The sequence below is a fragment of the Terrapene carolina genome, unplaced genomic scaffold (assembly GCF_002925995.2).
Source record: "Terrapene carolina triunguis isolate 2854851 unplaced genomic scaffold, T_m_triunguis-2.0 Scaffold199, whole genome shotgun sequence".
Lineage (NCBI taxonomy): Eukaryota > Metazoa > Chordata > Testudines > Emydidae > Terrapene > Terrapene triunguis.
Genome location: NW_020664550.1, coordinates 3,877,704 through 3,904,612, shown reverse-complemented (window position 1 = coordinate 3,904,612; position 26,909 = coordinate 3,877,704). Strand labels below are relative to the sequence as shown.

The 26,909-nt window shown below is 46.4% G+C and overlaps 2 protein-coding genes across 4 annotated transcripts in view; both read right to left on the bottom strand.

Annotated features, from left to right (window-relative positions):
* Positions 1-5,388, bottom strand: part of LOC112109562 (gastricsin-like) — an 8,181-nt gene extending 2,793 nt beyond the window's left edge. The window contains exons 1-5 of the mRNA XM_024204128.1: positions 5,333-5,388; positions 4,925-5,075; positions 3,674-3,791; positions 2,308-2,426; positions 1,306-1,505 (exon numbers count right to left, since the gene is read on the bottom strand). Coding sequence (XP_024059896.1) covers positions 1,306-1,505; positions 2,308-2,426; positions 3,674-3,791; positions 4,925-5,075; positions 5,333-5,388 — 644 coding nt within the window. The remainder of the gene's footprint in view (positions 1-1,305; positions 1,506-2,307; positions 2,427-3,673; positions 3,792-4,924; positions 5,076-5,332) is intronic.
* Positions 5,389-12,239: 6,851 nt separating this feature from the next.
* The window catches only part of LOC112109561 (fibroblast growth factor receptor substrate 3), a 28,452-nt gene continuing 13,782 nt past the window's right edge, over positions 12,240-26,909 (bottom strand). For 2 of the 3 annotated variants that reach the window (XM_029912316.1, XM_024204123.2), the window contains exons 3-8: positions 26,498-26,586; positions 25,524-25,710; positions 22,693-22,854; positions 21,944-22,101; positions 19,391-20,310; positions 12,240-13,026 (exon numbers count right to left, since the gene is read on the bottom strand). In XM_029912316.1, the coding sequence (XP_029768176.1) occupies positions 12,870-13,026; positions 19,391-20,310; positions 21,944-22,101; positions 22,693-22,854; positions 25,524-25,710; positions 26,498-26,563 (1,650 nt within the window). In that variant the 5' untranslated portion in view covers positions 26,564-26,586 and the 3' untranslated portion in view covers positions 12,240-12,869. Of the gene's footprint in view, positions 13,027-18,946; positions 20,311-21,943; positions 22,102-22,692; positions 22,855-25,523; positions 25,711-26,497; positions 26,587-26,909 lie in introns of those variants that run through there. The other variant, XM_024204127.2, reaches the window with a different exon arrangement.

Here is a 26,909-nt window from a genome sequence, read left to right as displayed (position 1 = left end):
GCCCCCTGCCACACCCCAACCCCCTGCCACATCCCACACCCCAACCCGCTGCCCTGAGCCCCCTGCCACATCCCACACCCCGACCCCCTGCCCTGAGCCCCCTGCCACATCCCACACACCAACCCCCTGCCACATCCCACACCCCTCCCGCACCCCAACCCCCTGCCCTGAGCCCCCTGCCGCACCCTGCACACCACCTGCACCCCAACTCCCTGCCCTGAGCCCCCTGCCGCATCCCACACCCCTCCTGCACTCCCTGCCCTGAGCCCCCGCCGCACCCTGCACCCTTTCTGCACCCGCTGGGGGCAGCGTTGGGGTGTGGACTTCGGGGAAGGGGTTGGATTGGGGCAGGGAAGGGGTGGAAAGAGGTGGGGCCTAATGGAAGGGGTGGAGTGCTGGCGGGGCCAGGGGCAGCAAGTGGGGGGTGTCAGTGATGTGGCCCTCGGTTCAATGCACTAGTCCTCATGTGGCCCGTGTGGTCATTTGAGTTTGAGACCCCTGATCTAGACCATTCCTGACAGGTGTTTGTCTAACCTGCTCTTAAAAATCTCCAATGACGGGAGATTCCACAACCTCCCTAGGCAATTTATTCCAGCGCTTAACCACCCTGACAGCTAGGAACTTTTTCCTGATGTCCAACCTAAACCTCCCTTGCTGCAATTTAAGCCCATTGCTTCTTGTCCTATCCTCAGAGGTTAAGAAAAACAATTTTTCTTCCTCCTCCTCGTAACAACCTTTTACATACTTGAAAGCGGTCATCATGTCCCCTCTCAGTCTTCTCTTCTCCAGACTAAACAAACCCAGTTTTTTCAATCTTCCCTCCTAGGTCATGTTTTCTAGACCTTTAATCATTTTTGTTGCTCTTCTCTGGACTCTCTCCAATTTGTCCACATCCTTCCTGAAATGTGGCGCCCAGAACTGGACACAATAGTCTAGTTGAGGCCTAATCAGAGTGGAGTAGAGCAGAAATGGTACAGTGAAGCCTAGAGACTGTAGCCCCTAAGGAACATGCTACGTCTGATTGGGTAGAACCTTCACCACAGGGAGGGGAAGGTGAATGACCTCAGTGAGCTTCCCCATACTGACCGGTTTGCCCAGCTCTGAGTGGGAAAAGAAGGGGCTGCAGAGAAGCAGCACACATTTCCAGGGGAAAGGATGAAGTCTGCTCCTAACCATTATTCTGCTGTTGGCCCTCCTCAGGGCATGGGAGACCAGAGGAGCTGACACAAAGGGAAAAGGATCATGGGAAATATAAAGACAGCAGACGGGCTTAAAGAGACAGGGGAATAGCCTCCTCCTACTTACCCACTCAGGTAGAAGCTGAAGAGCGGGGCACTGATGAGGTTCTCCTGGATCAGACCTTGCATCACAGTAGTGGCACCGCCAGCAGCAATGGCAGGGAAACCCAGACCGAGGATCCCATCGAACTGAGCATAGACAAAGTCGGTGCCAGGCTCAGTCTCACTCAGGCCAAACTCCTGTTTTGTGATGGAAACGTCCTGGATCTGCAGAGCAAGAGATGGGAATAGCCATTACAACCAGACAGAGCAAGCAGGCCACTGAACCTAGCAAACCCAGGAAGGAGAACTTTGGGTGCACTTATCTAACCAGCCAAGAAATCTCAGAGCACTTTCTGTGGGTATCATCACCTCCATTTTATAGATAGGGAAACAGGCACAAACAGGGGAAGCTATTTACCTAAAGCTTACCCAGCCCGTCAGAAACAGAGTTGAGAGTAAAAACCAGATCTCCCGACTCCCACTACTAGACCACGCTGCCTCTTACAATAATATGTTGTTACTACTAGCAAGACCCACTGAGGCTCAGACATTCCTCCAAAGCTCTGCAACTAGTGGATGTCCAACTAAAGAAAGGCTTCCCAGCTACAGGTGCCTCTCCATACACAGCCCGGGGGTCTGAAGGTTCACGGTGTTGAAAAAAGAATGCTGAGTGCCTTGGGTTTTGTTTGAAATACTCCCAAACATCCTGTTCCCCAACCACCTCATTTCTGAAAGCCCACTTCAAAAACCCAGATTATATCCTTATCATCTGGAGATTAAAAGTGGAATAGATGTCTCGGTTCTGGCCCTCGGCAAGGCATTGTTTGAACAGAAAATTCCCCAATGAGTGATGGGCCGTATATTCACTAGCTAGAGTGAGTGATCTCAGCCCCCTCATGGCAGGGCCTACAGGGGAAATCAGAGACTTTCTACCGCTGCCTGCTGAAGGAGTTCGGATGCTAGCACCTGCCAGCTCATGCGAAGCTCAAATAACTATGTCATCTCCTCAGCTGATGCTATTACTTACTGTCACGGTGTCATAGCCAAAGACTCCAGTGAGACTGCCACTGCCGTACTGCAGAGAGAAGGTCTGTCCATTGGAAGAGTAAGTGGAGGAGTCATTGGGGTTGAACAGAGTGTGGGTGGCTAGAGGTAAACACAGATCAGCGTCAGTTGTCAGCTTGTGCAAATAACCGATTCAGAGTCGAAGCTCCCCACCCCGAACTGAGCCCAACACTAATCCCCTCTAGAAATGTCCAATAATGGCAAAACTTGACCTTTCTGTAGCACCTTCCCCCTGCGGTTCTCCAACACTTTGCACCCGTTACTAATCAATTAAGCCTCACCGCTCCTCTTTGAGGTAGGTCTAATCACCCGCACTTTACAGGTGGGGGATGAAGGCACAAAACAGGGCAGTGACTTGCCCAATGAGACACAACCCGGCCCCACAATCCTGTTCTTTAGCCACGGGACCATCCTTCCCTGGCTTGCCTCTTTCTTTGCATGCAGCCGTCTGAAACTGTCACATGTGCCTACACTGATTGAAACAGTTTTTTGGGGCTTCAGACACCTCAGCAGTGGAGCTGTTATGGGACTGAAAGCATTTGAATAGGAATTTCTACCCTTTGTAATACACGGATTGATTTTATTTTTATAGACATATAAACAGGGTAAGAAATAACGCTGCTGTAGAAGATCCAAGAAAGACAACTGTGAAGGTCTGGACATGTGTCAAGAGCAGACGCAGGAAGGATACCAGACAGGGTGAAAGATACCAAATTGCAAGCAGGTAGAAATAGAGGAAGACCAAGGATGCGCTGGACGGACATGGTGGAGACTGACATACAACAAAAGGTTCAAAGATGAACAAAGCCACGAAGCTGGTACGAGGTAGGAAGTGGTGGACAGACTTTGTTCGGCCTCAAGGGTCACAGCTGAGCTGATGGATGGGAAGCAAAGAAGAGAAGAATAATTTGTGTGTCCGTGTGTGTATTATATAATCAAACAGTATCTATTTTAAATTATGTGCGCGTGTATATCTAAAAATAAATCAATTATTATTTGAATTCCCGTAAGAACCTAGGAGCCCCAGTCATGGACTAGCCCCCACTGTGCCAGGCGCTGTACAAACAGAACAAAAAGAGGGTCCCCGCCCCACAGAGCTTCCAAACTACGTAAATGACATGCGCTTCCATAGTCTTGGCTATCTTTCTGTCTGCAGTGGGACTTCAGAACACTGCTAGCATATTGGGATTTGAAGGGCGTCTACATTATTCCTGACGAACAATCCGGATTACGGCTCGGTCAGTGCCCAGGATGGGATACTGTGATAGAGAACCTCCCTCCATGGTAGAGACATTTCCATCGGCCCCTTGTGCATGGCGATTACTCACTGCAGGCCTGGCTCTGGCAGTACGTCGAGGGCACCCACAGGTTGGAGGAGCCGGTGTCGAAGAGAACCAGGAAGCTCTGGGGTGGGGTTCCAATGCTGATTGCCCCATAGTAGGACATCTAGAGAAAAGGGGGCATTCTTTTCATCACAGGTTCTCCTCCTCATGATCCATGTCACTTGCCAACCAATAGTACTATTGAGCATGCTGGAGACAGTCACTGCCATCTGCACCACATACGTAATCTCAAACCAATGGGGCTGCCAGGTGGGTGGATGGTGACAAGAGACGGTGGAATCTCATGCAGTTAGAGGTTTTGCAAAGAACTCCAACTCTGCTAGAGGGTTTCCAAAAAAGGGCAAACTTTCCCCCCTTCCATTTTAACCCTTCGCTTTCCTCCAGAGAGATTCAATTTCTTAAATATATATTCTAGCTAGAGGGCAGCCTGTGCTCTTTATTAGGGCCGAGAGAATTGTTGGGTCTTTTACTCCTCACAGAACAAAAATCTATATGGAGGAACCACAGGGCATAGCTGAGTCCCAAATAACTGTGTTTACTAACTACAGCAGAACCTCAGAGTTACGAACAGCAGAGTTCTGACCTGATTGGTCAGCCACACACCTCATTTGGAACTGGAAGAACACAATCAGGCAGCAGAGACCAAAAAGAAAAGCAAATACTGTACAGTACAGTACTGTGCTAAATATAAACGACTAAAAAAATAAAGGGAAAGTTTAAAAAAAAGATTTGACAAGGTAAGGAAATTGCTCCCGTGCTTGTTTCAAAATGGCTAAAAGCAGCATTTTTCTTCTACATAGTAAAGTTTCAAAGCTGTGTTAAGTCAGTGTTCAGTTGTAAACGTCTGAAAGAACAACCAGAACATTTTGTTCAGAGTTACGAACATTTCAGAGTTACAAACCACCTCCAGTCCTGAGGTGTTCGTAACTCTGAGGTTCTACTGTAGACACAAACACGCAAGGCTTAGCTACATACATGTGGCTGCTCTGGTTGGCTGCTCTAGAACACGGTGACCACCATGAGAGGGCTCACAAACTATTTAAAGGGATACTACCCGATTCCTGTACACTACAAGAACCGTCCTACAGAAGATGGGCTGGTGCAAGTTGGAGATCATATTTTCCATTTGAATTTCTCGCTTTCCTCCCATCCTTGCTCCATGGTTGACAGCCTCTATCTTTTCCTTGTCTCTGCTCCATTTTTGTCATTATTTTTTCCAATCAGGCACATACTCACATCCAGGTAGTTAACCAGGGCCTCATAGGCAACAGCAAAGTTGTTGAAGTACTTGCTGGCTGGGTCATACTTGTGGTTCTTCAGGTAGTCCCTGAGTACGCCCTTCTCCTTCATCACCTCCCGCATGGATTTGAATTTCTTCAGGGGGATTCTGCACAGAACAGAAAGACAGCGATCAAGTCTCCCCTCAGTAGCACTGCCCCCATTTTACAGATAAGTAAACTAATGCAGAGAGAGATTAAGTGATTCGTCCAAGGTCACAGAGCCTGTCAGTGGCAGTGCCAAGGACAGAACCCAGGAGTGCCACTCTCCTTCTCAAACCACTCCCCACAACGTTCCTATTCTTTCCTTCACACCAGCATAATCAGCAATCGCTGTCAAGTGGCCACACTGTTATTCCATGCTCACCTCACCATCCCCTCTGAGAGGTGGAGACACACCAAGGCGAGGATCAGCCACTTCATGATGCTCTTCTTTTGCAAGCAGTTTCTAAACAGTCCCCCAGTTCAGTCCTGGACACCGCGGTGGCTGAGGTTGGAGTCCCAGGCTCCCTGCCTATATACCCAAAGGGTGCACTGTTGTCTCCGCCTCCTTTTGCCACTATCTCATTCACATATCAGAAGCTTATCAACTGTCAATAACACTTCATGCTGCGGCTTGCCCTAACAGGGCTAAGGGCCCTTTATCTCAAGAACAGCTGCTTAATCAGAAGGCTAATTGCCATTTTACTTTTAAATTACTCTTTGAAGAGAAATGTTGGAATGATAAGAGGAATCGAAGTTCTTAAACTCCCAAAACACCCAACAACCCACCAGCTTGTTCCCCTTTATCTTCCACTTGCTTGCAGTCTGATAGTTCTATCGCATGTTTTCTCCAAAGGAGGAAAAGTTTGATCACACACAGTAGCTGGCTTATAATGGAAAGAACAACAAGATTATAATAGTTTTGGGTGACCTGCATTGTTTCCATCCCAATACTCACCTGTAACTTTTCAAGAGGCCAGACAAGTACAAGGGTATGTAATGTTCCTCAGAGAACAAAACATGGTGGTGTGGGTTGCATATCGAAACAGCCTCTGCTGATTAGGGGAGCTCCATTCACCTTGGAAGGCAGGAATGTCCCCATTGTGGCCTTTTAAAAACAACCAAGGGGTGAATTTTAGGGAAGGATTTTTATAACCCCCAAGAGCCCCATTGTTTGTGCAACTGTATGTTTAATTTGCATTTGCAGTTACACTGAGTGCGTGACAGTACATCAAATCTTTGCATGTAAGTACAGTAAAAATTGCAGTAGTGAGGCCAGCTAAGTACTTAAAAGAGATTATGCAAGGTTAGGTGAGACTCTTACATGCAAAAAACCAAACATTAAAGTCATCATTAGCCCCACAAATATCCAATTTGCCCTCAAAAGTAATTGCAGGTGCACTGGTAACGCTTAACCTTAACTCTGCCCAGTAGTTACACTAATGGAGCAGTGGGAGATGCACAAAAAGTGTCTTTAAAAATCAGTTTTGTCTAAGCTGAGATACCAAACACTAAAATGCCTTAATCGTAATCTTATTGCTATTAAATGGTGTCACTACAGAGCAGAGTTAGTTATTTGGGTGCCTTCACCGTGCATTTCCGTTTCTTAATAAAAATCTTAACTCTGAATTTCTTGGGTTTGGAGATGATCACGGTCCTGTTTTTCACCTTGCCATACTGAGATGCACTCTAAACCTTAATTCCATTTTAATCGTTTTTTGTCTGGGACTTAATAGAATACTTAGGGTTGCCAACATTGTATTTCAAAAATAAAGGCCGGTTTTCATAGCGCGCGCACACACACATCGATCTGGCTGACACTGCGGAGAGGTGGGGGTGGCAACTTGCCAAAACTTGGTGTCTGTAGTTTGCATATTTATTATTATTATTAAGCAACACTCACCAGGGTATTTCTTGCTGCTTTTTGCAGCTCCTGATCCTCTTGTGCGGTGAGGAAGAAATCTCTGCAGGGTGCCATTTCAGATTTCAATGCCGGGTGAAGGCCCAACTTTCAGCAGGGGGTCCAGAGGCCACTTTGGCATGACGGAGGAGCGGCCGGGACTAATTTGAACAGCATTGAGACGCCATACAGCCAGGTCAAGTTGCCAACTGGCGGCACTTCACAAAGTGCAATCCCAGTGGTGGAGCACGGTTCTGCCCCTGATTTCAGGTGCCAGAGTGATCCTCCGGACCACCCTGGCTGCTGGCAGTGCTACACTCCTGGTTGAAATACGGGATAAAAGGCACTCGTAGTGATTTTGTATTTAAATAAGGGGCATCCCTTATAACACAGGACTGTTGTTATCCCTATGGAGGCACAGCCCAGCAGACCACCGGGGGCGGAGAGCTCTGATCATAAACTCGATCACCCTTGGATCTGCAAGGGAGACTTTATCAATGGCCTTGGAGGACGAAGCCCCCCTGTGCACAGGACAGGAACAGCAAAACCTTCCCCACTACTCGGCAGCAACTAGCTCAACTCCTGCGTCCGTCAGCTGGGGCCACCACTTCATCATCCAGTTCCCATCGATACCCTCCAACGTCAATCCCTGTCCTGACCATTATCGCTGTTTGCTCCTGAGCCCCGAGTCAGGTGGATTCTGACACGAGCTGCTAGGGGAGCGAATTCCAGATGTGCATCACTCGCTAGGAGAAAAACCCCTCTGGACATTTCATCTATACTTCAGAGGTTCCAGTTCCAGGGGCAACAGTGTTGTCCTGTTGCTGCTAAGTTCACAGGGAGCTTCACTTGCACCCTTGTGATCGACTGTGGTGGGTTTTGCAAAGATTTCACAGGGGGAAGGGCCAGAAGGGACCATTTCGGTCATCTAATCTGAGCTCCTGCATAACACAGACCAGAGCATTTCACCCAATCATTCCTGAATCAAGTCCAGTGTCTGGATCAAACCACCAGTGTGTAGCCCTGTTCTGAGTGCATTGTGGCTACTTCCGGCAGATAGCTGGGGATGGGAGGTGTCTGTCTCCCCTTTCCCCCACCCCCCACCCCACTTTCTTTTTAAACTGTCACTTTGTCAACACTGGAAGAACTTTTCACGCCAATCAAGTCTTATGGAATTGCTTCCTCCATAGTCTCTTTTCCTAACTGCAGATGGGTAAATTCTTCAGCCTATTGACACAAAAGCAGTCCCATACTTTGCAGCAGTTTAGATGTCTGATCTCCTGGATATCGGTGGGAACAGGGAGAGGTGCAGAACAGCAAGGAGAAGGAAGACTCTCAAGCTTAGCTACGCAAGCAGCAGCTCTTACCCTCCACCCCCAAAGACTGTGACTGTTCTCAGCAGAGGTATATGCTACGTGGCCCATATCCTGTTCTCTGGATTTTTATTATAAAAGGGCAAATATAAATATCAGCTCACTCAAGGGGACCCTTATCACCAAGGGCCTAGATAAACAGTGGAAACTGCTCGCCCCATGGGCCAAAATTACAGAAAAGCAAATTGAACGTGGGTGGGAAAGGGGCATGGAACGAACCCTGTTACCCCACCTCACACACTCAGATCTGATTTGGTCTTGCAGAATGTTCCTCTCCTTCAAGCTCCATTAAAAATGGGCAAGAGGCCAGGTGCCTGGTTGTATCAGCTGAAGCCTGATTTATTGCCAACACTAGAAATGTAAGAATTGCTAAACTGGTTCAGAGCAATGACCTGTCTAAGTCCAGGATCCTGTGGCCATCATTAGCAGATGCTTCATGGGTCACTGCAATGAACATCATAGTGGACAATTATGGAGTAACCTGCTCCTAAAGGAACTTTATTCCTGACTCCAGGCAGTAGTGGTTGTTGTATGCCCTGAAGCATGAAGGTTTATAGTCCTCGTGCATTTTCTATCCTGTCTGACCCAAACATGGATGTTCTCATTATTGATCTAAATATCTACTCATCTGACATCCTACCAATTTTTTTAGGTTCAATTATCTTTTGTGGCAATGAGTCCCATACGTTAATTACATACTGTGTAAAAAATGTATTTTCTTCCGTCAGTTCTAAAATGCACTGCCTTTCAGTTTTATTGGATATTGATTTGGTTTTGTCTTAAGAAGTTACTAGGGTACACAGGAGCATCTGAGACTTCTCTATTGCAGTCATTATTTCATATTCCTCTCTCATGACCCCTTTTATTCATCTCCTCTCCAAAACAGATAGTATGATGAGTCCTGGAAAGGCTTCAGTGTGAAGAGAGTGGGGACTATCACCCAGCTCTGCCCCTTTCTCTTTCTGCTAACATGCTTTTTGTAGACGGGGAGACCAGAACTGAACAAATCAGTGAACTTCAGAGTCATCTAGGCAATTTGGCTACACAACATTCACTCATTTCAATGAGAGGTGGGTGGATGAATCATAGTCAGCTTTGACAATCTCAACCAGAATCCCAGGTTCAGATGTAGTGTTAATTGAGAAAATCGGCATAACTACACAGTACTATTTTCAATCTCTATCTTTAGAACACATTATTTAGTTTTCTGGCCACTACTATACACCAAGCCGGGGTTTTCATCAAGTTGACCTCAGTAACACCAGGGTCTTTTCCTTGTGTCATTTCTATCAGTTTAGAACCTAGTAAGCTGAATTTTATCTGCCATCATTAGTTCTTTGCCAACTTCTCTGGTTTTAACCTAAATAATCATTGTGTCTGCAAATGTTGCCACTGCTTCATTCATCCCAACCCATATCATTAATATAATAAACACTGGCCTTAGCGTGGACCTTTGTGGCATACTGCAGTGTTAACCTTTTGACAGATTGAAAATTGGCCATTGACTCCTCTTTCTTTTCTGTCTCTTAGCCAGTTTCTGATCCATGACAGAATTTTCTCTCTCACTCCTGTGATCGTTCAGTTTTCTTAAGAACTTCTTTGTGAGGGACTTTGCCAAAGGCTTTTTAAAGCCCAGATAAGTTCTATCAACCAGTCCTCCTTATTCACTACTTGGTCAAACAAGCTCAAAAAATTCTAGTAGATTAGAGAAGCATGATTTTCCCTAACTGGAACTGTCCCCAAGTCTTGTGATATGTGGTGGTTTCCTTAACGGTCACACCACTGAAATCAAAGGATTCTCAGATTTCATTAAAAAAAAAAAAAACCCACACATTTATAGCGCTGTTTGCAGAGAAACCCTGAAAGCATGACCCCTAAAGCACAAAGAAAGTCCCCAAATACTTATTTTTTAAAAAGCGTATGATTTTAAGCCAATCTCATGATTTTGGGGGGGTCTGATGTAATTTTCAAATGCTTGAGATTGGCAATACTGCTACTGCCTGCAGTTTGAACTATTTGGGTACATTTCACAGCTGATAAGAAGTTCAAACAGGAGCCTTTTATTAAGTGATAGCTCAAAGCTAAATAGATTGTAGCTAGTAAGCACTTTGGGGCCTCAAGTCTCTTTCTCCATCTCCTCCCATTGTCCTTATTATGCTTTGCTCGATGGTGCCCCTTTGTGCTTGGCACAGCCTCCAAAATCCCACCAGCCAAGAAGCTCCCCTCAAATAACTTCAAACATACCTCCCTTGCGATGCCCCTTCACTTCCTTTCATTGGAACCAGTGGTCTCTGTATTGTATTATCCAGGTTAGATTTAAGCTCTTTTGAGCAGGAACTGTCATTCATATTCCACAAAGCACTCTCTATAAACAGTGAGATTTTCAAGGGTCCACATGCAGCCAGGTGCTTACATTCCATTTTGCCTTTGAAAATCTCCCGCAACATGGCAAAAGTAGTGAATAACCAGGCAGAGGCTGTTGCTGGAGGCAGGATACTGGATCTTGATGGAGCAATGGGCTGATCTCACATGGAAAAGCCTATGTTCCGTTGCTTGGGAAAGGCACAGGACTGGAACAGCAACAGGTCAGAAATGAAGTGCATTGGCGTAACTGTTTGTGGGGAGCCCAGGACTGGTAAAACAGAGCGTAGTGTAGGTCAGGGCTAGGGTGCATTGGCACAACTGTTCATGAGATCAGGAATAGAATAGCAAGAAGTGCTGCAGGCCATGATTGCAGGACACCGGCAGAGCTAGAGGTGGCGTCCAGGACTGAAATAGCATAGGTTACAGGAGGTTGGGATAGAGGTGCATTGGCAGAGCTGTATGGGGAGGCCAAGACTGGCATAGCAGCTCAGGATTCGGAGCACTAGCGGAGTTGCATGAAGGAAAGTGCCTATTTACACTAGGATTGATTCTGGACAGCACGGTGGGTCTCCAACTTAAACGAGCAACTAAAATTCATCTTTAAACTTGACAATTCTCTATTTAACAGCAAACAAGCCACACCCTCCACCAGATAGTCGTCAGATTCCATTTATTCTGTATACATTCTTAGTGCACATTAGAGTAAGACATGAGCGCTCCTCAGCTCACACAGCACTAAGGCTCTTTGCCTTGAAGGTTACACCTGGATGAAATATAAACAGGGACTGAATGGATATCCATAGTAATAACCCACAGAAGTAATTACACAGAAAGACCGATCTCTATGGACAGAGCAGCTTTGAATCCCTGGTGACCAGAGCCCCGAAGTGCCTTTGCTTTTCCGCCACGTCAGAAATATTTAGTATCAAAGACACCAGTACAAGTAAGAACGAGGAGAATCACACAGGATAAGAGCTTGAGGTCAACACAGATGTGCCTGGGCCTTTTGACTTTAGTCACACACACCCACAAAGGAAGGAAACAAATAGGATCCCCTCTTTAGAACCAGCGTGTTCCCCACACCCACTCCCTGGCTTTCATTTCCCAACCTCCAGCCTACCCTATCCCTTAACTTCTTCCCTTTTGGTCCTGTTTGGTAGCAGGAATCCACTCCCCTTCAGCTACCTACACACAGCACTCAGCTTCAGATGAACCAAGCTTGGTGGGAAGACAAACTCTACAGACAGGCTGCAAGGGTGCCATAACAGGTGAGCTGAAATTACTACTAAGCAACTGATGAATGATACTGCACAGTAAGGGTGAAGGCAGATGCAGTTGGGTAGCATCATGCCTACGGAAAACGGGTGGGAAGTGGCTGCGGAGATGACTAAGAGAACTTGTTAATAATATCTAGCTCTTGTATATCGCTTTTAATCCACAGATCTTGAAGTGCTTTACAAAGGAGATCAGTATCATTATGCTCATTTCACAGATGGGGAAACTGAGGCATGGGGAGGTGACGTGATTTTCCCACGGACACCCAGCAGCAAAGCTGAGAATAGAACCCAAGTCTCTTAAGGCCTAGCCAGTGGCCACACTGCACATAGGGATCAACAGAAACAACTGACTGCTCGAGACACACATACCCTCACAGGGGTCTCTGGCATGAGAGGTACAGAAACAATCCCCTTCCAGCATGGGAGAGAGGAGATTCTGAGGGTTAGAGGTATTTAGACGGCCGCTTCCCACTGGAGATAAAGACAGCAACAGCTGGGAATTTTTTCCAGTGGACACAGTGGCTTACATAAAAATACTTGTATAATTTTTTTCGTGTTCAAACCACTCTGTAAACATCAATTAATCCTCACAATACCCTTGTAAGGCAGGTAACTATTACTAGCATTCAGACCAAGAGCGTTACAGTTCCTCTCCATTCCTAGAGAGAAAAGTAGGCATCTAGGCTGTATAAAACAAGCTAAAAATAGACACACTCCTTCAGATTAGACCTATTCCCTGGCAACCACAAATAGATGTCGAGGGAGAGGCAGTCCACCTGCCTAACTTCAAAACCCAAAGAAAAAACACTTAAAAAGTTAAGCCACTCAAAAACCTAAAGAAAATCTCCTCAAGCCGAAAGCCTCCTGGGGACACATGGTCTTTTCCATGTTATCAGCCCCACACAGAACAGATCAGTGCAGGGACGATACCAGAGGAAGCCCTCTGTCCACAGGACAAGCTTTAAGAGATGATGTGTTCCTCATCCTGGAGCCAATTCAGTTCGGGGGCTAATTCCTTTTTGTGTTAGCACATGCGGGGTCTCCAAGGCAGGTACTCACCCATTTACGATGCTGAGCTCCTTGTGTCCAGCGGTGTGACACCAGCCAGATATATAATGCTTTGGAGAGCACCTTTGACTCTTGAGACCAAGGTTTATGAAGGCCACTACAAAAAATGAAACATTCTGGTTTTTGCCTATGTTGTATTAGCTGAGCCGGTCACAGCATGTTTGGAGGGGAGACACTGGGATGTGGATGATGGTTCCTAATTTAATCCACATCCAAGATACAGGTGCACAGGCATTTGGATAGTCCAATAATCTGTTCCTTGCAAGGCTCACGGCAAGATGTGCAAGGAAAAGAAAGGCAACCATTAAAAGAACATGGTATGGAGGAAAATATAGAATGAGAAGATGTCCTGTTTTCTTGTCATGAACTAGAAGGTTTCTAACAAGGATAACTGGGGCCAAATTCATCTCCCGTGTGACCCCACTGAAGTCAGTGGAGTTACAGCAGGGCTGAATTTTCCCCGCAGATTATGAACTCCTCAGGGCATTATTGTGTTATTTTAGATCTGTAACAGTGTCAGGAATACCAATGGTGCTCTATAAATATAAATAATTCCAGACCAAAAGAGAATCATAGGATAAGAGATTCCAACAGAATTACAGGCTACCTACAATCTATTATCCAAAGCAACTGCTAATCAAACAGAGCAAGGAACTTGGTGGTGAGGAAAAGTCAAATAAAAAAGGTCCAAGCCTGTTCAACCTGCCCCTGAAAACTCCCATCTTCTACCTGAGAATGTCCCACATCTGACCACTAGAGGAAGCTATGAGGCTGGATAACACCACACCACACTTGTTAACATTGAAACCTCATCAACAGGGGCTTCCCTTCTTTTTCTGGTCCCTGAAGCTCTAATGCAGCAGAGCTCATGCTGCACTCCATGAACTGTTTTCCTGGCTGTCGAAAACGAGGCAACAGGACGGAGATTGGGAGAGGACCTTGTCCATGGAAGGAGATCTCACCCTTATGAAGCTGCCAGAGAATGAAAGAGCAGTGGAGCCACTGGTCTAATACATTCCTGGCTAACTCAAGTCAGGTGACCAGGGCAGTGTCTCCCCCAAGCCCATGAGATGACTAACTGCCTTAAGAAGCCTTTATCTATTCACAGTGTGGCCAATTGGTTCTCCCTCTTTGCCTGCACAGATTCTCTCTCCATCCCCTGAAGTCTTCCCACCCAGCTCGAAAGCTGAACTTGACCTTCTGTGCTATGGATACATGGGTCCAATGAGCATTAAATTGTAAATTCACTTCTACTCAGCCATCCCCTAGAGCCAATCTGCCCCTGGCACTTTTCTCTTGAACCTCTTCATGAGACCTGCAACTTCTCATGAACAAAACCTGCTGAGTCAAACACTGCACTCCTCTTACCCAAGGATGCCATAAGGAACGGAGAATTCGAGAGAGAGTAAATCAAGACACAGCCAGATGGCAATTTGCAAAATCAAACTCCAAATCAAACCACACATGTACTAAATCAGAACCACCCAGGATAAAATCAGAGGCTTCTTCTATAACCTCGGTGATGAGAGAACTTCTAGCTACTTCATCTCCCCTCCTTAGCAGGTACATCATTCATTATCAACCACTATAAACTGGATTATAGCTTTGATAAGGCAACCAAGTCAAAGTGTCAGAATCTCTATGTACTTATATGGCCTTCATCACCATAGTATCCCAACCACAAGTGCCTTACAACACCCCTGTGAGGTAGGGAAACTGAGGCACAGGGTAGCGTGACTTGCCCAGGGTCATCCAGGAAGTCTGAGGCCGAGACAATAATTAAACACCTATCGCCCTAATCCCAACCCCATGTACTAGACACTAGACATTTGAATGGCATTGCAGACCGGGGCACATTAGGAGCTTCAGCCTATGTGGGTGCACTGGGGAGGAAGCCCCACAGAGCTGTGTTGCTAACAAACAGCACCTTGAAGAGACCCGTCTGATTTATTCCAGCCTCTCAGCTCATTTAGAGTTTTGGAAATACTCATTCAGGTATATTGGCTGTTCCCCCCAACTCCCCCACTCTAGAGAGAGAACACTATGACAGCAAACTCTACAACATGGCCCCAGGCCTCACCTATTACATTACACCTGATTTGACTTCTCCAAAGACAGGTAAGCACTCACCTGTACAGATGAGTGGCTTTGGATACACTTAAAGGAACCCAATGTTTCTGCCAAAAGGCAATGAAGGCCCCTCCCCTTTCGATGGGAAAGGACAGGGTCTGAGATATCTTATTCCAATGCCGGGAACCATATTGATCCTGGGTGTAACCCTACCAAAGCTAATGAGGCTGCAACCAGGAGGAATTTGGTCCAATGGTCAAGGAGTCCTCTTCTGCTATTGCAGTAGTGTCAAGAGTCCTTTGTGATCTTGGGGTGGTTCTAGCCAATAGCAAGCCCACATGGGGCAGAATGGGGAAATTTACCTTTTTGTCTGGGACTAGATTAGCTTTGCTGTTAAACCTCCTAGGCCCTGATCCGGCAAGGCAATGAGACTCAGTGAGAGTGGAGGATGCTCAGTAATTCATAGGCTTGGGCCCCACATCACCTGAGGTCACTTCGCATGATTTACTGAAAGAAAGAAAATGGCACAAGCCTTATAAGTGCCTTAGCACCATCTGCCAAATGAGTGAGTGCATGACAAATAACTTATAGGATCTTCTTTCTTAGCTCAGTCCTTCTCATCCTTCCCTCTCAGCCTTTCATCTCCATCAAGAGATGATCCTGAAGTCCTAGGATTGCCACCACCAGGCCACTCCCAATTTTAAAGAGAGGCACACTTTCTAAATCTGATCAGAGTCACCAGCAAATGCAGAAAACTTCACAACAGAGTGGAGTTACCACAATACAACAGGGATGATGGCTCCTGTCATATACTGTTTTTTCCTGTCTCCCCCTTACTCTCAAAGGTGCTTAGACTGTCCACACTATGACTTACACCATGCTAGTAAGAACTCCTCTTCAACGTAGGTGTTGCTAGGGCTGTTTCCCAGGCCAATGTGGACAGCGACTTTTCCATTTCATCTGCACTACAAATACAGCTGTAAACAGGGCACCAAACACAGGCTAAAGCCTCAGACATTTCCCATCTGCATTACAAGAACTGCTTTCACTGTGCGGGCGACAGGCATGTGGTAACCAGATCCCCTAATACTGTCGTAGTGTAGATGGACGCAATGTCCGAGAATTAGGTTATAAAATCATGCTACATACAACAATGGGGAGATAGCCAGCTGGGGCATCTTGTGGGTGCATCACAGCATGGTCTGATTAACCTAGTTCTCAGAAAACTATTGCTGATCAGAGGAATTGTGATAGGGCCCTGCTAAAGATGCTTGTTAGCATAATTAGAACTGTAATGTGGACAAGGCCTGAAAGTCTGCGGTTCATGCAGGCTAAGCAGAATACGGGACAGAGAGAAGTGCTATTTCTTTTATCCCTATGTTAAGAGCACTCATCTAGCAGCAGGCAACTATTATCCTGTGACCACTTCTTACTTCGTGGTCATTTGTGACCAACATTATTTTGTAAACAGCCCCGCTAATCACTTTTTAAAACCCATCTTAGATGTGGGGAAATAAAAACATTTTATCCTCTCCGTTAACTAAATAAACCTGTTAGATCAATACATTTGCTACAGACCAATGAGGAAGTGATAAAGGTATTAGAGGACTTGATTTACTGCTGTGGATGTGTGCCAGGTTCCCCACATCCCTAGTCATAACAACACTAAGCTAGATAGTTCATCATGCCAAATGCTAGCAACAAATTCCTAGAATAGACCCTGATCCGGGCTGCAAGTGAAGTCAATGGAAGGATTCAGCAGACTTCAGTGAGTGCTGGATTGGTCCAATGAAGCACTATAATAGGTAACAACATTTGCCCATAAAAGGGCAATTCAAAGCCCACCGAAGACAGTGGGAGTCTTTCCACTGACTTCGATGGGCTTTGGATCAGGGCCTACATGAATACAGATACATTAATACAGTGCATCTGCAGCAACAGCTGCCATGTAACTCTAATATGTTCGTATTGTGACTTTTAAAGACATTCTGTCAAGATCAAGCACACATTTAACAAAACCTATATCCTGACTTGTTTTACAAATTTGTTTTTTTTTTTTTTGGCCTGGATGTTTTGCACATCTCAGCTGGGTGAGCAAAACTAGACAAGTCAATTTAAATTCAGCAGTTAGTCAGTTTCAGCTAAAGATTCTCAGGCATTGTCCAGTGCTGTAATGTCTGAGATGCAAAAGCTACAACGGAGGGTGATGTTTAACCCTTAAAAAAAAAGCCTCTTCATTGAGATTGTTCATGAAAATATTTTTATACAGTTACTTAAAAAAAAAAAAATTCTTCCTCACTCCCAATGAAACCTAAATGTGGGGCATAAACTACGTGACAGTTTCCCTATAAATAAAGTCAGTTCACATATTAAAAATAATTAGCTTCTGTTATAGAACAAAAATAAGAGCTGGACTGAAGCCTGGAAGACAAGAGGTCAAAGGCTTGCCAAAACTCACTCACTTCTGAAGGTGGTGGTGGTGTTTGGTATTTGTAATGCAGACACCAAGCCAATGAGAAGAATCATAACTCTACAAATGGGGAGGAGTTCCTGACCTAAGGGTAAAGAGATTATATGGATACCCATCAGCTTTACTTATTTGTAGGGCTTGGCTACATTCCTTGCCATTGCTCCTAAAAGACTCACTTTTCAAGGCAGCACTACAGCACCGAAAAGAAGTTGGGTTTGTTAGCGCTGGAAAGAATCTCAGAAATCGACAGATTATGCTTGTGACTGCCAGGGCCGAGATATAAGCAGATGAACCAGCTTTTCCCTTTCACTGACTCTAGTCTGTTAACATACCAATGGCAAGGACATCATAGGAAGGTTTGGATGGCTCGATTTGCCAACCCCGAGCGAGCTTTCAGAGAATTGGATGGCATGATTCCAATCCTGCAGAAGAGGGTGAGGGAGTTTCAAAACAATAAGGCAGAAGTGAATATAATTCCAAGAGCTCTTTTACGTCTCATAGAAATGAGAGGGAATAGCAAAGTGGAATCAGTGAATGCCTCATGCTGCAGAGATTGGTGTGGTCTGTAGCAAGTGAAACCATACACAGAATGTTATCATTGGAACATCCCACAGTGGAAGAGAAGTAGAACGTCACGCGCAAGTTTTTTCTTTTTTTTTCTTTTTTTTTTTTTACAGAAGGGCCTGATGGTTCACATCAAATTCAGCCCTGGGGGTAACTGGTTACAACCACTCAAAGCCAATGGAGTTACAGTAAAGCTCAATTTAGTCTTTTGAGTCTACAATACAAGGAAACGAGCCATGCATTTAGCCAAAACACTAGTCAATTATTTCACGTGGACTCAGCGAGGTATGCAGGAGTAGGCACTGCTCCTTAGATAGGACTCCAAGCTTGGTTGCCTCGCAGCTATGCTGACACTTCCATGTTTTCTGCAGTCACTCCCACCAGCCCAATATAGTGCATTCCAGGTAACTGAGCTTTGAGTCACAGCTACGCTTTCCCCATTTGTAGTTCCACAAAGCACCCTTTTCACCATATCATCCCCTCCCCCCCCCGCCCCAAAAAAGGAGGTGAACACCAAGCGGATCCATTCCATGTTGCCACTGGCTTGGCACTTTTAACTTTGGTGCAAAAGAATGTTTACAAAATAAAATAAATAGATAGAAAAATAAAACAAATAAATAAACCGACAGCTGGAAAACATTTCTGAATATCCACAAAAAAGGCAGACAGATAAGTACACACCAAGGGCTCCCTGATCCCAAACCTCAAACTCCACTTGCATTCCCAGTCTTTCCCCCTGCTCCTAGGGGTTTGTTTGTTTTTTAAACACTCCCAATACTCTCTCCACCCCTCTCATAGAATCATAGAATATCAGGGTTGGAAGGGACCTCAGGAGGTCATCTAGTCCACCCCCCTGCTCAAGGCAGGACCAATCCCCAGTCAGATTTTTGCCCCAGATCCCTAAATGGCCCCCTCAAGGATTGAACTCACAACCCTGGGTTTAGCAGGCCAATGCTCAAACCACTGAGCTATCCTTCCCCCTGTCTTCTCTCCACATGGATGACATGAAAGCAGGGGGACTGACCCTGGTCCAGGAATGACCTGTTTACATTTATACTCCGCTTGGTGCCGTTTCGAATGCTGGCACCCCACAAAATAACTTAAATAAATAAATAAATAAATAAAGACCGTTTGCTGCTACTCTGCAAGGCTTTAGAAACAAATGACATGGGAGGAACGGAGAGAGGCAGGCAGACATTTGTAAAGTCCGCTTGCTGGAGCTATCCCAGGATGCTGTATTGAGCAATAGGGTTAACAGGGCGTGGGGGCAATAGAGAACGAAAGTCACGCTACACGATACACTGAAAGGCAAGTCCGAAAGCCACAATGCAGCGCTTGCACGCAGTGTTTCCCTTACAGAGGCAAGTCGGTGCTGTTATGCCGAGTTTTCCTTGAAGTCCCATCGTCTCTGGGCAGCGCTCTCTGCAAGTTGGACATGGCTGCTGTCTTCTTAAGGTCAATGACCGCGTAGGAGTCCATCCTGCTGGCTGGGTGGGCAGCAGGAAGCGGGGCGCAGGGCACCTGGAGGCTCTGGCGCCCCTTGTGGGGGTCAGCCTCCAGCTCCACCTGGATGTAGTTGAGCTGCCGCTGCTGCTCCGGGCAGGGCCGGCGGAAGTCGAAGCTGAAGACACTAGGTGTGCAGTTGTGGCGGTGCTGCAAGAAGTCATCCCGACGCAGGCCGCTGTGCAGTGCGGTGTTCTCCGAGTTCATGTAGTTTTGCAGGGGGTCACCTTCGTCCGGCTCGGGGTAGCCATTCGGAGAAGGAGTCAGCGTGTCCCCAGAGTCCTCGTCCTGCCGCAGCGGCTGGCACTCCCACACAGGAGGCAAGGAAGGCAGGTTCTCGTAGTGCAGCAGGGGTGTCCTGCGGTGAGAGCAGCTGTTTAAGCCCAGGTCCTCCCGGGTGAGTTTCAAGCGCCCGCCACGCCGAAGAGATGCGCCCCCAGCAGGCAGCAGGCCATTCACATTCTCATATACGCACCTGGGCACGAGGCACTCATCCTGGCACTCGTTGTTGTTGTTAGGGCCGCAGATGTGCCCCCCGCACTCCCGATAGTAACGGCAGGAGCTGTCACGTTTCACCATGTGCCTGTGAACTGGGGCAGGGCCCAGCACAAACTTCACCTCCCCCGGCTGCAGGAAGACCTGGGGGTTTCGGTCCTCCAGAGAGCAGCTGTGGTTCCCGTGCAGAAAAGGAGGGTGGACTTCAGGCAGCGAGTGCATGCAGTGCCGGCCCCTCATCTCCTCCTCGCCACTGGTTGTGTTCACATAGGTGTGGGACTGCAGGGAGAGAAGATGTGTTTTAGAGGCAGAGGGTGATGCTGGGGAGGGGGACAATGATAGGAAGAGATCAGAGCCAAAAATACAGGGGGGTGGGGGGTGGGATTGAGTGAGAGTACAGCTGAGAATGTGAGTGTGGAGAGTGAGGAGTCTGGCGGCTGATAAAGTGGGGGGGGAGGAGGAGGAGGAGTCTTGGTGGCTGAAAAAACTTGGAGGGGCTGTGTGCCGAGAAAGTGGGGAGTGAAACTTGGCCGAAAGGGATGCAGCTATGGTAAAATTATGTTTACACATCGACTGTTGCAAACCAAACACTCAGCACCTGGAGACAGGAATGAATTTTGTTTTCTCTCATGGATGTGAATTTAGTTTCTACGGGGCAGGATGAGCTGCATCTTTGCTCATCTAGAAACTGCCCTGAAGAACTGCAGTTATTTTAAAGGAGACATAATATGGCTCTAAAGCTTCCCCATTAGTCTGGCCTGATTTGGTTCTGCTCCTCCCTCCCATAACTCCCCAGCCTCTCTCTTAGGATCAGAGCCACTATTAATCAGGGGATTGACGTGTGGGCTCTCTGGGGTCTGAGGCCAGATCTACACTAGAAGTGCTCTGCTGGTATAGTTATACTGGTATTTTACACCAGCAAAGCGCTCCTAGTGTAGATGCAGCTTATAGCAGCAAAACTGTACTTTGCCAGTAAAGCTTATTCTAGCCCCTCCCCCTCAAAAAATGAACTATACCAGCAAAATTGCAGTTTTGCCAGTACAACGACATCTAGAGAAGGGGCTTCTGCCAGTACAGCTTTGTCAGCCAGGGATCATGCGTCATCACACCCCGACTGACACAGCCGTGCTGGCAAAAGTTTGTAGCACAGACTTGCCCTCACACAGGCTCCTTTCAAACATGAGCAACTTATGCACATGAGATGGTTTAAAACAAAATATCTATGACACGTTTTTAAACAGGTTTCAAGTTGAGTTCAAACTCTGGTGTGGAGCATATGAATTTCCATCTACACAAGGTGAGATATCTTCTTGAGTGGTCTATATAAAGTATCCTAGGACACAGAAATGACGTGAGGAAGGAGCCCACACCTGCCTAGGTTTGTGTGACTCTGAAGCACCAGCTATCAGACAGTGATGGAGACAAGACACTGGGTGTAATGGACTGATCTGGTATGATAAATCTTATGAGCCTAAACACAGAGAACAAAGATCAGCTGCCCAAGCAGTGTAGTGGTAGCACAACACCATGCAAGGGTCTGAGTTTCGGTATCCAGCCTAGAGTTTAGCTTGGGGCTGGTAGAGATGTGGAAGCAGCACATACAGTTTCAGGAGGGAATTGCATGCTGCTGTCAAACAAGGGGCAGATCATTACTGATGGCCTGGGGAAGCTACACCCGGGGAAGCTACACCCGGGGAAGCTACCCAGCGAGTAGTCACAGGGATGCAAATTTGCAACAGTGAAACTAAGTAAAACAGCCAAGAAGGAGCAACTGACAAGGTAAGAGGGTCTCTGGGCTTCCTTAACATTGAGCAGATGCATGAGCCTAGCACCCCACAAGAATCCTAGAAGAGAAGGAGAAGACATGTTATGAGTTCCCTGCAGCAATGGAGATCAGGAGACCTGGGCTTACCTGTTCATCCGGCCCAATGAGGGCATGTGTGGAGTCCTCCCCAATGGAGGAGTGTCTCAAGCTGTTCATGGAAGGGTGTCGGGCCGTGGAGTAGGATGGGGCTTCCCCAGGGAAGCTGTGGAATCCATTGGGGAACCCTGGAACAGTGTATCCCAGAGCTGGGGGGAGAATTCAGAGAGACGTGCTTGAGAGCCAGAGCATCACACTGGCCTTGCGTACAGATGCGGCTGCATCTGCACCATGGGCCAGCTTCTCAAAGGGCCTTATTAAACAGACGTGCTGGAAAGGCAGAGCCTGCTTGGCGGGGAAAGGCTCCTACCATGTGTACGCCTGTTGTAAATATGCAGGCTAGGCCCCCCAGGTTAAATTTACCAGCACTTAAGTCACGTCTATGAAAGTGAGAAACAAACACACATTCTTCTAGTTGAGGTTTCCCTCAGGAGCCCGCTGATCCCTAAAGAGGCCACTTGGCAGGCCTCCAGCTGGAATCCAACTGGAGTCGGAGAATGAGGTTGATATTTGCAGCTTTTGTTCCCATTTCCTTGGGAACAAGGTATCACATCTGCAAACGAGTGGGGCTTTAAGCATGCTGCACAGAACATACGTGGACTCGAGGGCCCAGCTCAGAGGCCAGACAGCTCACATCAGCTGCTTGGGGGAATGTAGCCTTGGCTGGGAGACCAGCACCCAACACAGAGATAAACTTGGACAAACTTCCTCTACCCTACCTAGTACTCTGGAAGCCTTACCGTTGGTTGTCTGGGGTGTCCGGGATAGCTCCAGCTCAGTGGAGTGATTGCCCCTAGTCATGATGACTGGCTCCTCCACCACATTGATACTATTACACTGCATCAGGTCCTGCAGCAGGTTAAAGATCTCCTCCGCCCTTGAACACTTGAAGGCAAATATCCCTGTGCAAATACAAAGACGGGGGGTGGGGAGAGATGAGTACAATCTTAGTTTAGTAAGAGTGTAGTCTAGTCCTTGGAAAGCAACAAAATGTAAAATCTGACTGAAAAGGGTTTCTGTTTAACACAACACAATTAACCTGGGGAACTCACTGTCACAGGATAAGGTCACGAGCTTGGCAGGATTCAAAAAGAGATTAGACATTTATATAGGTAATGGAAATAGTCACCCTTCCATTAGATAGTACACACATTTGTAAGAGGTATAAACCCTCATGCTTCAGGGTACAAGTCAGGGTACAAGTCACATACTAAATGTCCGGGGTTAGGAAGTAATTTTCTCTATACGCCCGTTGTTACACATTATGAAGCTTCTTCCATTTTCCTCTAAAGCTCATGGTGTGAGACAATATTTCAAACAGGATACTAAATTAAATTGACAACTCGTCTGAGCTTGTTGGGCAAGCCCTGTATTTCTCTACACACAAATTTATGATTTACAGGGAAATATTTTGTAAGATATTGTCAATATTTAAACACCCCCGAGGCGATATTTCTGTATAGTGTATCCTGTTGTTACATCACCAGAAATATAACACCACCATTGCTAGTTGATCCATGAATTGGTGTATCTAATGCCAACTTTACATTACTTAACTCTGCTGGAGATAAGAATGGTATACTGGGTGACAGATGAGATTCTTCACCTGTAATTTCCGTTCTTTCATTTTACCTGGGGCCCGATCCAACTCCCATTGTCAATGAAGTCTTTCCATTGACTCTAATGGGAATTGGATTGGGCACGCGGAATGCATGTGGAAGAGAGGGGCAACTGCACTCCACTTTTAAAATGTATCAAAATAAACGGTGGCTCCCCAGATAAATAGTTTGACCAATAGCCAACGTGTGCAGAACTAACCAATCACATGCTGGTGCGCACACACATGAATGCACAAAAGCCATAGCAACAAGGACAACAGCATGGCAACAACTGCTGCTACTCTGAAGAAAAATTTGAAAAATATTGTTGCCAGAAAATATATGCATCTGTCTTATTCACTGGGGCTAGGGAGGAATGATCCAAATAAAATCAATTAAGTGAGAAAGTCTCCTTTGAGCAGGAAAAGAACCAGAGGAAATGTACGCAGATCAAAACAGTATGGCTTCCATACAATTTATCTTTGCATATAGAGGACATGGATGACTTATCCTGTGCCCTCTGAAAGCTCTCTTTGTAGGTGAAGAGTGAATGACTCTACCCTATCTGTGCTATCTAGAGCTCCGTAGAAAACCCAAGTAAACGTAACAGCATTCCAACGACTGATCTGAATCCTGCAAAAGGCAAAATAGACACACACAAAAAGCCACAGGTCCCACCCTGCTGACAACCGATAAGCATGGAATTCCACTAAAGGCAAATCCTATTTATATAAATATTATAAAAGAGTAGCACACAGCATTGTAAATGCACACAGTACTTTATAAACAGACGCAGAACAGTGATGTGGACTTTATTCAGATATCAGAGGACTTTTCAACACACGATGCTAATTGGGGGACATAACCTGTTTTTTTTTTCCTTTTGCTGTGTGCCAAGAATATGCTCATCTCTTTACAAGTAATATACAGATAGCCCTTATGCCAAGAAACTTACAGTTTAACAGGCAGCATGGAATAGTGAGAATCAGGAAACGTAGGCTCTATTCCCAGCTCTGCCACTGACTGAATGGGGTGTTCTTGGGTGAGTCATGTCATCTCTGTGCCTCAGTTTCCCCATATGTAAAAAATGGGGCACTTTTGGAACTACCCTCCCCCCACCTTGCAAAGTGCTGCAGGATCAATTGATAAAAAGCAGTAAACGTAGTAGTACTGCTAAACAAGGCAGATAGAGAAGACAGAATGCACTGGAAAGACCAGAACAGAGGAGGACAGGATTTTTTAAAAACTAACATTGACTCACTTTTTTGGGTCATTGTGGAACAAGCAAGCCTTTTAGAAGGGACCTAAACGAAGACAGAGCAGAGGCTTGGCAGACAGTAGTACAGAGGACATAGATGACGACATGCATTGAAAAGCAAATATCTGAAGTTGAAACATGCCTAGGAAACCAGAGCCAACAGCCTCATCCTTGCAAAAAGCACCTTGGGGGACCTTGGGGTCACATCCCATAGAAAGGTGGCATTTCTAGCACCTCCTCAGTACCAACACAGAAGAGTAAGCCCACAGAATCACTAACTTCTTCTGCCACCTGGATTTTCCTTAATGGTCTCTGATCCAATTGAAACCCCACTCCAAAACTGCTTACCTTAAGATATAATGAGAGCCAATTCTAGATGTGTTTCTCCATGCTGTGCATTAATAAGGCAATAGCCTAATTACTTTAAGTCTATAAATATAAACAAGTGAGCCACAATAAGCCACAAGAGTGATACCACATGATGGCTCTGCCCTCAGTCACAAGCTTCCAACATTAATGCCTTAATTGGGAGTATTAAATGCACATGCAAACACACTACAGTACCCTAGAGGTGTGCTATCGCTTGTGCATGTGAAGCAGGGTATAAAGCAGGTTTCCCATACGTAATAAGCAGGGGAGAAATCAGCACCAAGCAGTTACAGCATTCTGCAAGTGAAAGTTTTAGACAGGTTTGTTCCCCCAAAAGGCACAACACCTTGTCCGGTCTGGCAGCGGCGTCCGCTCTCGAAGGAGAAGAGGTTGGAGTCATAGCCATAGCGGCGCAGGCAAAGGTACGGCCACCTGACAGCATCGCGCTTGTGTGTGTGCAAGATGAGCTCCATCTGCGTTAGCTCCATAATCCCAGATCCCAGCGCGTTACCCTCATCATCCACATTTGTTACCTGCAGAGGCAACAAAGCTCACATCAGGAGGCTCAACACAGGAGATGTGACAGATGTAAGTTTGCCTGGAAGCCCCAGCACTCTCTCCCTTGACTCATTAACATGCCTTGCTCTTGGATGATAGGGGGAGGTCATTTGGGTGTGAATTCATTGCTGGTGAAAGGTGTGACATGGACAGCCCTGAAGACTGTAGCCCCACACCAGCTCAGCTAATGTGCCTCAACACAGGCGTGGGGGGGTGGGGGGGGAGACACCCTTGAGTGGGAAGAGGAGAGTTCAGTCTCTCTCCAATTCTTGGCCTCTCTGCTAAGACTGTCAAATGGTTCACCACTGCCGGCTGTGCTGGTGCTTTTACAATGTGGAGACCTGTTTACAGTCAATTAGGCTGAAACGCACGGACGCATTTCACACAAGCCACCAAATAGCTACCACATGGTGATAACTTTTGATGCCCACTGACTTGGGCCCAATTTGAAAGGTTCCACAACACGTGAGCCATCTAATTTTCCCTTCTCATTGCATCTGTTTCTTCTCTGGCACTGGGAGATTGAATCTCGATGCCAATGCAAATCCTTCTACAAGACAGAGGGTGGAACCAGCAAGCAGGGGATTCCCTGCTTAAAAATTAGCAACACATTTGCAAATCTTTCCCTATAGAAGAATTTCCCCATAAGAGAAAGGGCTTTAATGCGTAGGTTCCATGAAATTTGGATTGTACTTTGCAGGCCTTGATTCCCAGTGGTTGCTGTCAATTGCAGAGCTTTCCCTCTAGGATAAAGGGTATTACCTTAAACTTGGTGGGGTGGTTGTCTGGGACACTGTCTCTGCACAGGTAGCTGTAGCAGCTCCCCATGACGTTAGCATACCAGGTGAGCCCTAAAGGGAGGGTGCGGGAGAAAAAAAAAAAAAAACAGAGGATAAAGGCACAATTTCATTTGCGTTTTTGATCCGTAATTATTGTTTCATCCCAACCAATGACCCAGGCTTTTAGAGTGGTGGAGCAAAGGCAGGGATGGCTCAGTGGAGCCCTGGAAGTGTACTGGACGTTAAATGCCCTCAAAGAAGGGGGGAGTGGGTATGCATGCCAGGGCGCAATGCCACAGGCAGGCCACACAGTGCACATACACACCACCAGGGAATTTTTCTAATAGAAGAATATTTTCACGGAGCAACTAACAGCAAATGTGATACAATGGGGC